Raw genomic sequence first — 12716 nt, forward strand, 5'->3', positions numbered from 1 at the left:
GCATTTTGAATATATCATCCCACTCTCCACTGGCCTGCAAGGCTTCTGCTACGAGATCCACTTTTAGTCTTATGGATTTTCCCTTGTTTGTGACAGTTGGCCTTTCTCTTAATGCTTTCAACATTCTCTCTTTGACTTTTGTCAGTTTGATTATAATGTGTCTCATTAAAGCTCTCTTTATGTTTAATCCATTTGGGGTTTTAGGGGCTTAGTGGATCTGGATGTTCATTTCCCTCCCCAGATTTGGGAGTTTTCTATCATTATTTTTTTAAATAAGCTTTCTGATTCTTTGTCTTTATCTGCTCTTTCTGAGACTTCCATAATGTATATATCGGTTCCTTTTATGATGCCCATAAGACTTTCTTCACTCTTTTTCTCTTTTTCTTTTTGTTTTTCTCACAGAGTAATTTCAAGTTACCTGTGCTCAAGCTCTCCGATTCTTTGTTCTGCTTGATTGAGTCTGCTGTTGAATTTTTCACATCCAGTTATTGTGTTCTTCAGCTCCAGAATTTTTGTTTTTCGTGGTTTCTATATCTTTGTTGACTTTCTGATTTTGTTCGCTTACTCTTTCCCTCATTTTGTTGAGTTTTCTGTGTTATTTTGTAGCTTATGGGACTTTCAGATGATTATTTTGAATTCTTTGCCAGGCACTTTGTAGATCTCCATTTCTTTAGGGTCAGTTATTGGTGCTTTATCTTCTTTCTTTGGTGGTGTCATGTTTCCCTGATTTTTCATGATCCTTGTGTCCTTATTTTGGTGTCTGCACATTTGAAAAAGTAATCACTCCTTCTAGTCTTTATAGACTAACTTTGTCAGAGAAAGCACTTCTCTAGTCAGTCCAGCCAGAGATTCTGGGTGGGCTTGCTGCTGGAGTCCCTAGGCAGGTTGGCCTTGCTTCTGGGTTTGTGGGTGGGTGGGCCTACTGCCTGGGTCCATGGAAGCTGGCCTGGAAACTGAATCTGTCATGGCTGTCCAGGTACCTGTGTCTACTGGGGCTGGCCAGGAGCTAGGTTCCATGACACAGTAGGTGCTCACTTCACTCTCCTTCCCCCGTGTGAATCATATCTCTCCATGCTGCATTGTTCAGGCTTGCAGGAGCAGTAACGTGGGTAATGTGGAACTGTCCTTTCTACCCTCTTCAATGCATCTTTTCTTATTTCTGTGTTATACCCAGCTGCTGTAATCTCTAACCTGGATTTCTTACCTCTCATGAAGGTATTCTTCTGTGTGGATGGTTATTCAAATTGACGTTTCTGTGAGAGGACTTGAGCTGAAAACTCCCATTCTGCCATCTTGCTGGTGTCACTTTCAGTGGTTTCTGTCCTTTCTGAAATTGCATGTTCATCACCTCTTCTCCTATTCTTGATGTTCACTCTTTTGAGACTGCATATTGCTTGTCATTAAGCTAAAAAAAATGGAATTAGCTGATTTGTTTTTCTAACATTTCTGTTGCAATTGTTGAGAATTATCTTTTGGACAAAAACAGTCATAATATTTGTATACCCATTTTTTTAAACAGCATAGTCCAAGTCTTCCCATGTTTAAAACACGTTTTCCTTAGTCCATTTGTTTTTCACTCTAAAGGGCCGTAGAAAAACAATACAGAAAGAAATGCTGTATTATAAAGCAGTGAAATAAAATGTTAAAAAGTTATAAAAGGGGGCTTCCCTGGTGGCGCAGTGGTTAAGAATCCACCTGCCAATGCAGGGAACACGGGTTCGAGCCCTGCTCCAGGAAGATCCCACATGCCACGGAGCAACTAAGCCCCTCTGCCACAACTACTGAGCCTGCACTCTAGAGCCCGCGAGCCACAACTACTGAGCCCACGCACCTAGAGCCCATGCTCCGTGACAAAAGAAGCCACTGCAATGAGAAGCCTGTGCACCACAACAAAGGGCAGTCCCCACTCACCGCAGCTAAAGAAAGCCCACGTGCAACGAACCCCACACAGCCATTAAAAAAAAAAAAAGTTATAAAGGTTAATATCAGTTAAATTAGGAGTCTAAATTTAGTTTAATCCTGTGTTTATGAGAATTAGGCCTTATCAGCTTTGAAGCATTTCATAGTCTTCTGAATTACAAGATTTACTATGTTTACGTGGCCTTATGGCAAGAGCTGGATATAATGTCTTTTTTTCCTTTTGAGTTTTTTTTTAATTGTAAAATATATTACATGTAAAAGAGTATATGTGATACATATATTGAGTTTAAAGAATAGTAAGGTGAAGAATACCCATGGACCCACCACCTTGCTTAGAAGGCCCTACGTGCTCCTCCCCAAATGCTTTTCCCTGTATTATTTGTTTTTAAAATACGTTTTCCATCTATGTGTGTCTTTCTAAGCAAGGTATTTAGTTTTCCTGTGGATTCTTCTCTAGTTTTCATGAAATCTTACAGCACCAAGAAATGCTTTATTTTGTAAGAAAGCACATTGTCAGCCTGTATTCCTCTGCTTCTGGACAGCAGAAAGGGGGAGAGAAGTAGACAAATGAGCCTTGTTTTTGCAATTCTTATTAGGGTCAGCAGGTGGCAGTTAAGTGACTTAAATTGGGAAAGTGTTAGTGGTTAAAGAGATTGGAGAATAGTAATTGTACCCAAACTGGATATGAGAGTCTGTAGTTTGTGGATTTCTAAGCTCTGTATCCAGATAGACTCAAGGTAAATATAAATACCCTATCTACCCACACTTCACTTTCAGAAACTTTTCAGAAAGGTTTTATAATACTTATAGCGGGTAGTTTAAAACTATATCTTAAAATGGCATCATGCAGGAAATCCTAGTAGAAGGGGGCACTGAACTGGAAGAAGGTTGGTGTGACCTTGGTTCATTAGAAACCTCCTGTCATCTGGCCATGTTAGGTTGGATCCGTATCCTGTCTGTCCAAGAGAGTGACCTATAAATGCAAATATTCAACAATCCTAATAGCATAATTGACAGTTTTATGATGAATTATTTAAATGAGTGCTGAAATATTTAGGAATTAATATGACTTCCTAAAGGCCTTTAATTGTTATATAAAAATTAAGCTCTTTTTGCTTCCTGACTCATTTTCCTTTTGTCTCACAGCAATACTCTACGAGTCACCCGTTCTGCTGCCCCCAGCATACTGGACAGTTCTAGCACTGCCACTGCTCAGCTGGGAAAGAAAGGCAAAGAATTTGAATTCTCACAGTTGCCCCTCAAAGTGGAGTTCCTGGAGTGTAGTGCCAAGGGCGGAAGAGGGGACGCTGGCTCTGCTGACATCCAGGACTTGGAGAAGTGGCTGGCTAAAATCGCCTGAGGGCCAGATCCAAACACAAGACGCGAATGTGTATGTGTGTGACTGACAGTTGTGGAAAAGGATGTGGTAGTCTGGAGTTGATAAAGAAGGGGTACAAATATAGTTAGGAACTTTTCCTTGTTCTGGAAACAAATTATTGTTGAAACCAGTGTGGAAGTTTTTAAGTTCAGTTCTCCCTTATTGCTTTCAAGCTGGTTAGTTTTATTTGATTCGTGTCTTCCCTTTTCAAAGTGTATGTAAGGTCCCTTTAGCATATGCTTGATGTAAGGTCAAGGTCTAACAAGCCAACCTCACGTAGAGAGGATATTATCATGAGAATATAATATCATCTAAAATGTTTTCTTGTCCTCTGCTTCTGTGCTTTGGTCTCTTTTTCCTGGAAACAAACCTGTCTGTGTATGGAACTGGGTGATTTCCAATTGCCTTTGACATTCATGGGCAGTACATCATGTAGTCCTCTGTGAATTTTCAGATTTGTAGGTGCAATTACAATATGGTCTCTGACATGTGAAGGAAGGTTGAAAACAGCAGGGCTGTGTTGACAGTGGTCTGTTCTTCATCAGCTCAGTGACTTGTCCACACTCCAGCCTCATAGCACTTAGGTTTCAAAAACATGTTGTGAACCCTAGGAGTCGTCCCCAGGTGATAGAACTATAAGTGCTAAATCCCCAAATGCCACTAAAATGTATGCTAGAAATGTACATTCTAGTGGTTTCCCTCAACTGGGGAATATATGGAGATTTAGAAGCTATTCTGTTTTTCTGGATGCATGAATGCTCCTGGGCTATCTTCATGTGCTGTTTGATGAGCTCCTATTTTTACTGTCAGCTTGAATGCTGTGGAACAAATTCAAAATGAAAAAAGTTCTCTGTAGATTTTTAAAGTGCATATTCACTGATGGTTTAAAAAAATGGCGTTTTCAAAGTGAGGTTGTTTGCTGTCTTCTTAAATGTATGGCTTTTTTAATGGCTTTTATAAATGATTAATACATTTCTTGGTAAGCAAAACAGCCTGTCTAGCTTAAAGCATTTAAATAGAGTGGTAGAGTAGGTACAAATGGGAGCACGTCTTAGGATTCAGGGCCAACTCCAAGTTTCCAGGGCCTAGTGATTGCAGTGTACATAAGAACAAACTCTTCAATCCCTACCTCACACACTCAGGGACAAGCCAACTAAAGCCTCAAAGGAGACAGGGGTGGCTGTGGATAAGTGAGACCCTAATCGCAGAGCAGTGCGGGAAGTGCAGTTAACAGCAGAGGCGCTGGGCGCTCCAGGAGTGTGCAGTGGGGCGCCTAACCCAGTCTTGAGGGATGGGGAGAGGCAAAGGAGAGAAGCATGGAGCTGATGACGTCCCAGTGAGTGTGGCCCCCACGTACATACACTACGGCCCAGGCCTCTGCCTGCTGTCTCCCCTTCCTGTGTGTCACTCTGGCTCCGAGTGAGGGGACTCCAGGGCCCCTCCTCCCCTGCCCGCACACCCTGCATCACACAGCTTGCTGCTGGAGTATGAAATAAACCCAAGCTCACGCGGAGAAGACATTAAGAGTATGACCGGGCTTCCCTGGTGGCGCAGTGGTTGAGAGTCTGCCTGCCGATGCAGGGGACACGGGTTCGTGCCCCGGTCCGGGAAGATCCCACATGCCGTGGAGCGGCTGGGCCCGTGAGCCATGGCCGCTGAGCCTGCGCGTCCGGAGCCTGTGCTCCGCAACGGGAGAGGCCACAGCAGTGAGAGGCCCGCGTACCGCAAAAAAAAAAAAAATGTATGACCGTGGCAGGGTTCTTACTGGGAAGCCCGACTGCTGCTAATGTTATTACTGTCTTCTGGACTCTTTCTTGCCCTTTCCTTATTAGCCGAGTAGTAATTTAAGGAAGTGGGTGAAGATTTAAGGAAGATCAGTGAACCGGAAGCTCAAAAGGAATGTGACATGTTCACATAATCGTAGGTGATGCTCACCTGAATAAACATCAATGGCTTGATGCTTCCGTTAAGAGGCATGTGTGTTCTCTCAGCGTCTTTGTTGTTTTTTTCTGGTAATAAACTGTTTTGCTTTATCGGAGGAAGCAATACACAGAACAGGTGACTTGAAGTACGGGAGCCAGGTTGAATTTTATTCAAGACCTAAAGATGGTCTTTTGAAAAAGGAAAGTTATGTCTCAAACAGTGATTCTCAGATGTTAGTGTGCGTCAGAATTAACTGATGGGTGTTAAAGAGCTCACCCGAGGACCCTGCTTCTGAGCATTCAATTCAGCAGCAGATCGGGTGTGGTCTCAGGAATCTGCATGCGTAACATGACCTCTACCAAGCACCTGGGGCTCCTGGGAGCACCCTCACAGGCGATGTGGCCTCCTGTAGTATCATGCGTGCCTTTAGTGTGTTTCGTTTCTAAGTTCTTTGGGCCACAAGCCCTGTGTAGTTTTGCTCACAGGGTGAAGGAAGCAGGCAGGTCGCATAGTCCCATCCTGCTTCCTAACCCTGTGCCACAGCCACCCCACTCTTGTGGGTCCCGGCCAGGGTGAGGTCATGGTGACTAGTCCTTGGGAGCTTGGAAGGGTTTTCAATGGGAGGTCAAATTATTTTCTGTGGCACTGAACCCGTTCAGCCAAAGTAGGCCCATTTCTTCATGGGATGGGAGGCTGGTATGGCCAGAGTGGAAAGAGGGCTGTGAGGTCACAGGGACCAGCAGACTAGGCGTGACTGTGTGTCACAGGTGAGACAGCCGTGGCCTGAAACACCTCCTTGGGAACGTGGCAGCGTCTGAGCCACTGCATGTTGGGGCCGCTGCCACCTGATGTGAATGGGCCTGTGCCCTGTGAGTGGGGAAGGCCAGGCGTGGTGTGGTGCCGGTGTGGAGACAACTGTGACCAGCAAGCCCTGGGCACTCACTGTCCTGGTACATACCAGCCGCTTCCGGAATGGGGTCTCCGTGGGTACTGAGCACACCCGCAGACCGAGGCCGCCTGTTTCTTCTAGCTTTTTCAACACTTTCCGAGCATTTTGGGACCTTGGTAGCCCCTCTGCTGCCGGGTGCCTGACGGTTTGCTGGGATCTTAGCTCCTGACCAACAACAGATGCTGTTGCTGGGGAATCCCTGAGGTCTGCTCATATCTCCCCATGCCCTGTGTCTCAGCGCCCCTGGGATTCCGGTGGCCCTGCTGTGTGTGAGGCACTTGGCTGTGTTCTGTCGGTTTGAGATCATTTCAGCCAGAATGTTATGCTTTTTTTTTTCTTTTTTAAGGTTTGAATTTATAATGGAATTATCAAAGCTTCAACTGGTTATGCCCATTCTCACCTAAAGGTGCATTAGCAGCAGTTTAGATGCTAACCTCTTCTATTTCAGCCCTTCAGTTACTTGAAGGTGGTTGGTTACCTCACCCGACTTCTGCACAGGCAGGTAGTCCCACTTCCTTTTTCAGCTACGAAGCCCTAAACTGTTGACTACTCACAAGAACCGTGTATGGCGTTTATTCATTCCGAAAACGCCAGGCACCGTACCCAGCTCCAGGAATACTAAGTATGGCACAATTCCTGCTTTTATGGGCATATGGTCACTTTCTGAGGTGAAGAAATGTGCCCTTTCCATGCGGCCCCTGCTCTCCCCTCATTAGCATGGGCTCCATCTTGGCTGCACTGAACCGCCCCCCCACCACGACCCGCACGGGCCCCAAGGTCAACTGCCTCAGGGCTGCCCTCACCTTCGCCCTTTCTCCTGCTGCGCCACCCTTGCAGCCCCAACATGACCCGTGTCTCAGTGTCTCCTGCGATCCCAGCGTCCGCCCTGTGGTCCTGTCGTGGGTGAGGCACTTGGTGTTCTTTTGACTTAAGAGCTTTTTGTTTCAACTAAACTATGCTTTTAAAAAAAATTTGCAGTTAGCACAGGATTATCAAAGCTCCTGTCTGCACCCTTGGTCACTGGACAGCAAAACACAGCTACAGTGATATAGGAAAAGCCACCTTGAGCGATGTCCCTTGACGGCAAGCAGGGCACTCCGGGTAGGAGGACATTCACCTCAACCCTGATCTTCACATTCACGTCTGCGGAAGCCCAGCAGTGCTTCCCTCTCCCGCAGGGGAAGGGGGCTGCTGGACGTCCGTGTGAGCACCACGCTCAGGGGGATGGCCCACTGCCCTTCCCGTCTGCAGTCATGTGGCCCTGAGCACCACACTCTTGGGGAATGACTGCTTGTCTGGAACAGCTTTACTCTGCTTTGATCTGGTCCGTACAAGCACGTGCACTCGGCTCTCAGGCCTGTGCCCCCTGACAGGCCCGGTACCTCCTCTACCTTAGAGTTTACACCTGGCAGCCAGGAAGGTTAGGCTCAGTGGGCAGGGACACCTATTTCCTGTTCCTCCTAATCAGAGATGGCTTCCTTGAGGTGGCAGATTGGAGGGTGTTCCAGAAACTTTAGTACCTTTAAAGGGGAAAGGTAATTATTGAAGTTGAACTTGAGGAAGAATAAGACCTGGTGAACTTGGCTTTCCCTATAGCCCCAGGATCCCCAGCATTCTCAGACCAGGGCAATTCTGGGCCTAATCTTGGCCTTCGCGTCCTCTTTGGATTGGTCCTACCACTCTCCTGGCCTTCAGGGCATTTTTTAGTCTTGAGGTGACTGAGACCTGAAGGGCCATCTCAGGGAGGTTCTCTGATTGGTGTGGGGTGATGCTGGAGGATAGGAGGCAGCTTAGTGTCATCTGAAAGGTGATTATGGTTCACCTTGAATTCTTGCCTTTAAATACTTTCTAGAAATCACTGGAAGGGAGATCCAGCCCCTGTACCCACCCTTCCTGGCCCTCAGCCGTGGCGAGTGGAAAGCAGGGATGACGGGAGCCCTGTCAGGGATGACTCACAGCCCTGAGTCTCCGTTCTGCCTGGAGTTTCCATCAGCCTTCAGGCAGAATGGAGATTACGGAAGTGAGTGTGCATTTAATCTTACTAGTGCGTCCTGCCTTTTCCCCCTTCTGAATTGGTGGAAAGCCCAGGTGAACAGAAGGGAGAAGCAAAGGGCTTTGGATGGTGAACACACCACCGAGACATGAGAGGAGGGTCTTCGTGGAGAATGCACTTGAAGAAATCTGTGTTTCCACATCACGCCCCGCACCCCCCACCCATATATGACTGCACCACCTCGAAGCATTAGACAAGAGCCTTTGTGTTGAGAATTAGGACACTTTATTGTTTGATCAACATGCTGAGTCTTCCACATTTTACACAGTTTTATGTAAAGTCAATGTGGCCATTTAAATCTGCTGAGCCAGTGAGAGATGGAAATGCCACCCTCTGTGCCAATCACTTTTATGGGGACGGGCGACGGGGAAGGTGACACACATGTGATACAGGCTGGCCGTCGATGAATGGAGGCTTTGCACTGGAAGGAAGGTCTGAACCCCACTGCAAGGATAAGCCACGCCCTGCCCGGAGTGTCAGCCACACAGGGAGGCAGGGGGTCTGGTGTCCAGGGAGTTCACACACTGAGCGCTCAAGGTTTTGGAACACTGAAACAGTCCATTTCAAACAAAAAGTCCAAAGGGTGCCCTGGTCTGACAATCAGAGTGGACTTGGGGACTGGCCCTTCTCTGCAATGGAGGAGCCTGAAATGTACGTGGGTTCTTTCCTGCCCCACTCAGCTACGCTGGACAGGCTTACATCCAAACCAGAGTAGAGATGGCCTGAGGAGCACGCGTGCACAGCAGCCCTGTGTGCCAGTGCACCGTCACATTTGTTACACACAGGTCAGCAGTGGATGAAGAGTGGAAACACCTTGGTTCTGACCGCTTCTGGCTTACTGGGTGACCGTGAGCAAGTGACCCTTCTCAGTCTTGGTTTTCCTGCCTTGCCACAGGAAGGGTTCTGAGCTCTCCGCCTCGATCAGCTGTAGCCAGGGGACAATGCCTCACATTCTTGGGGGAGAGGTAGTTAGGAAACTAGTGCGCACGGGTTAATGCACAGACACTTCAGCTCAGCTGCCCTTTGTGTGGCTCAGACATACCTCACAGCCCTCAGCTACCTGTTCTCACATCCTGACATCCTCACCCGCCTTCCGCCACATGAAGGAATGAGGCTGCTCTGCCTGCAGGACACCGAAGCCAGCGGTGCCATTACTGTCACACCTGGTACTTGAGGGCAGGGGCTCCCAGCACTGACTGGCCACCAGGAAGACAGAGACATTGCACTCAAGATGTGTTCTGCACCCTTAGCTACCACCATACAACCCTTGTTTCTGTTGCCTGAGACACTTGAACGTATCTGGCCATTGCTCCCCGAACCTGGGACATTCCAGACCGATTGAGGATGCTGACAGGAAGAGAGTGGTGACAGTGACGGCAGGGAGGCCTCTGACGGAGTCAGCACTTGCTCACCTCGGACCACACAGCTGCAGTTCTAGTGCTCAAGATGCCGGCGCCACACTTTCACTCTGGCACATGTGTACATTCATAAATACGCTTCCTGCTTTTCCCACCGTATGCTCAATTTTTCAGATGCCCACAAAACAGGAGCTTTACCGACAGCTTTTCTTTGAGATTCCTCGAAGTAAAAAAGAGGGCTACAGAAGATGACCCAGCTCTACCCCCAGGTCAGGGCTGCTCTGTGGGGAGACAGACTGAACCACTGGCTAAACTGAGATCATTTCCTAAAAGGATTCCTCCCCTTTGCCTGGATTCGGCAACGATAGGATACTCTCACTGTGTATGCTGAGGAATTTCATGATATTTTCTTCAAGGGAACCTGATCATTTCATTATTGAACCTTAACTCTGAGACAAGATCCTGGCTACAAGCAAGAGGACAGTGATGGCACCTGCCCAAAACGGGAGCCAAGGAGCCAACACCCTTCTGTGCTGGAGGTCTGGCTGCCCTGACAGACCCAGGAATGAGGGGTGGGGATGAGGCCCGAGGAGGGTGCCCATGGAACGGTGTGGCACCACCAAGATGGGAGAATGAGCCCGGGCTCAGGAGAGAGGATGTTGTGGACGCACTGGAAAAGGAGGGCTCACCTACGCCACATCAAGCCACATTGTATCTACTGCGTCTCTTACTATTCTTCTCGGCTGTGATGGAAAAAAAAGTGGTGCCTTCAATATGTGTGCACATGAGAAGGGGACTGAGTTTCTACCTTTTTGTACAAGAATGTTTTAAGAAAAAGTACTCTTAGTACCAAGAACATAAAAACCCACCATCCATTCATTCACTGAGACCCAAAGAGATCCCTGCAAAGGGGGCTGTCCCAGGGGCCACAAGCAATGGCCCTCACTGCCAGCCAAGCCGGGTGCTGTCACCTGGACTCCTATGAGTTCTCACGAGGTAAGTAAGCACTCTTCCAACAAGCACCACTTGGGGGTGTGCCATGGTGGGGCTACGGGCCCACGTGGGCATGCACACCTGTGCATACAAGTACAGACAGAAACAGTGCACATATTCCCAGGGGCTAGTTTTGCCTGTAGTTAACACATCTATGCAGTATTTTATTGATGGCAAGACAATCACAAGTTTTGGGACAATATTAAGTATTTCTTATTTCAACACGTTGCAGTACTTTTTTGAATTTCCAAAACTGTTATCACAATGCAAGTTCCAACTTGAGAGGAGGAAGAACAAGAATATACATTGAGCACATGAATCTCTGTGAGAATGTGTGTGTGGAAGGTGTATACACAAGTCTATCTCTATATATAATTATGTACACACATATAAAAACTCAACACTTGACACTGGAATTACGTTCGTACATTGGTCTATGCCTTCTGGAAGAGGAGCTCAGTGGGAATCCTGCTTCCTCTTTTCTTCACCCGAAGATACACTCCTCTCTAAAGATCAGCTCTGACACGCAGTCCCCTTAGCTGAGTGTGTGACAGACCCACTGGACAACTTATCAATGAGTCCTGCCAGGTCCTGCTGCACTTACGGGCTGCCAGTTTGGATTAGTTTCTGAGAAGTTCCAAATTCATTGCAATAACTTGTCATAGCCCTGCTTTATGGAGGAATTTACCCCCTACCACACCCCAGATGGTCATTTAGCTCATCTATGACAAGCCCAATAGCGGCCTGGAGGAAGAGTCAATGCCGGCTTGGAGGGCAGGGCTTACCGATTTTGGCCACAGTGGCTGCCCACTGCCTGGCTTTGTGCCAGCTCAGGGGTGGTGAGTCTGGGTCTATTTGGAATGCTGGCCAAGCAGGCTACATCACTTAGTGAAAGAGAGAGTTCTCTTCCGAGATTTTACAGATAGGTCCTCAGGTCTAAGTCCTCTCAGAAATGAGTCCAACATGGCAAGGGCGTCTCTCTCTGGGAAGTCTTCTGGGGACCCCACTTCAGCCCTACCCTCAGGCAAGCAGAGTGCTGCTACAATATCTGCAAAGGTCTGTGCACAAAGATTTCAACTGCACTGTGCCAGAGTGGCAGAAACACGTCAAGAAGTCAGCTTTTGCAGAACAGCATCAACAGTATTAGCAACCAAGGATGGGCAAACATGCATCTTCCAGGTGGCCGGTCTGCAGACCCTGCCTTCCCCAACCACAGACGGGCCAATACTGTGTGATACAGGCTCCAGCTTTCCTGGCATCCAAGGAGGAGGGCTCCAGGGGGCACACGCTGAGATTCCGTTTGCCCTTCCCTTCCCTGCCACCCAGCGGTGTGTGCTGACCTCTGGACAGGTTGGCTAAAACATTTTCAGAACTACGTATGGTGCCCCCAGTCTATGAACCAGCCCACAGTTGCCAACAGCACCCCGTCCTTCCTTCCTTCCCGTGACCTCTTGTCCTGCCAGTCACAGGCGGACCACAGAGAGCGGACGGTTGCCTGTGGCGAGTGCCCTCTCAAGGCTTTTCAGGGAGGGGAAAGAGGCAGAGATGATCCCAGTGGGCCTGCGGCTGGGCCCCCTGCAGTTCACGAGGCCTTAATTTCAGCTCGGGGCCGTGGCTGATGCCCCACTCTGGCCATGGACGAAGGACAGAGGCAGCGCCGCCTCTTGAGAGGCTGTTTCATTCAATCAGTGTTTGATTTAACCAGGTAGGGCCTGTTTGGTGGATGCTGGTTGGTCTGGGCCAGACAGCCCGGGGATTGGAACCTAATTAAATCGCCCAGTTAACTGTTTAAATGTATTGGTCTGGGGGTGGGAGGACAGCAGAGGTGATGAACCGCTCAAAGAGGACAGGAAGGAGGAGGTGTGTGGAAAAGGTTCTCTGTAAGTTTACAAATATACAAAAACGAAAAAGCACATCTTTCAAATAAAAATGACTACATTTTTATCTGGCAAAAAGTTGTATACACATGGTTTAAATTTTTTTTTTAATTTTAACAGTTTTTGGCAATCTTAATAAAGTACAATATATTACAACCAAACCAAAAAATAGTTGTTTAAGTAACAGCTGTTAAGAGTGACGTGATCCCTGATGCCCAGCCTCCCTCCCCAACCCCCCGACCCCGACTCCTAGAGACAGAGAGAA

The 12716-nt window shown here is 47.7% G+C and overlaps 1 protein-coding gene across 1 annotated transcript in view; it reads left to right on the forward strand.

Moving 5' to 3' along the window:
• SRPRB (SRP receptor subunit beta) overlaps nt 1–5366 on the forward strand; it is a gene marked incomplete at its 5' end in the record, with an annotated part of 32179 nt that extends 26813 nt beyond the window's left edge. The window contains one exon of the mRNA XM_079705085.1: nt 3067–5366. Within this exon, the coding sequence (XP_079561211.1) occupies nt 3067–3280 (214 nt within the window). The 3' untranslated portion in view covers nt 3281–5366. The remainder of the gene's footprint in view (nt 1–3066) is intronic.
• Between the last annotated feature and the right edge of the window lie 7350 nt (nt 5367–12716).

This window comes from Hyperoodon ampullatus (genome assembly GCF_949752795.1).
Source record: "Hyperoodon ampullatus genome assembly, chromosome: 5".
In the NCBI taxonomy this organism is placed as follows: domain Eukaryota; kingdom Metazoa; phylum Chordata; class Mammalia; order Artiodactyla; family Ziphiidae; genus Hyperoodon; species Hyperoodon ampullatus.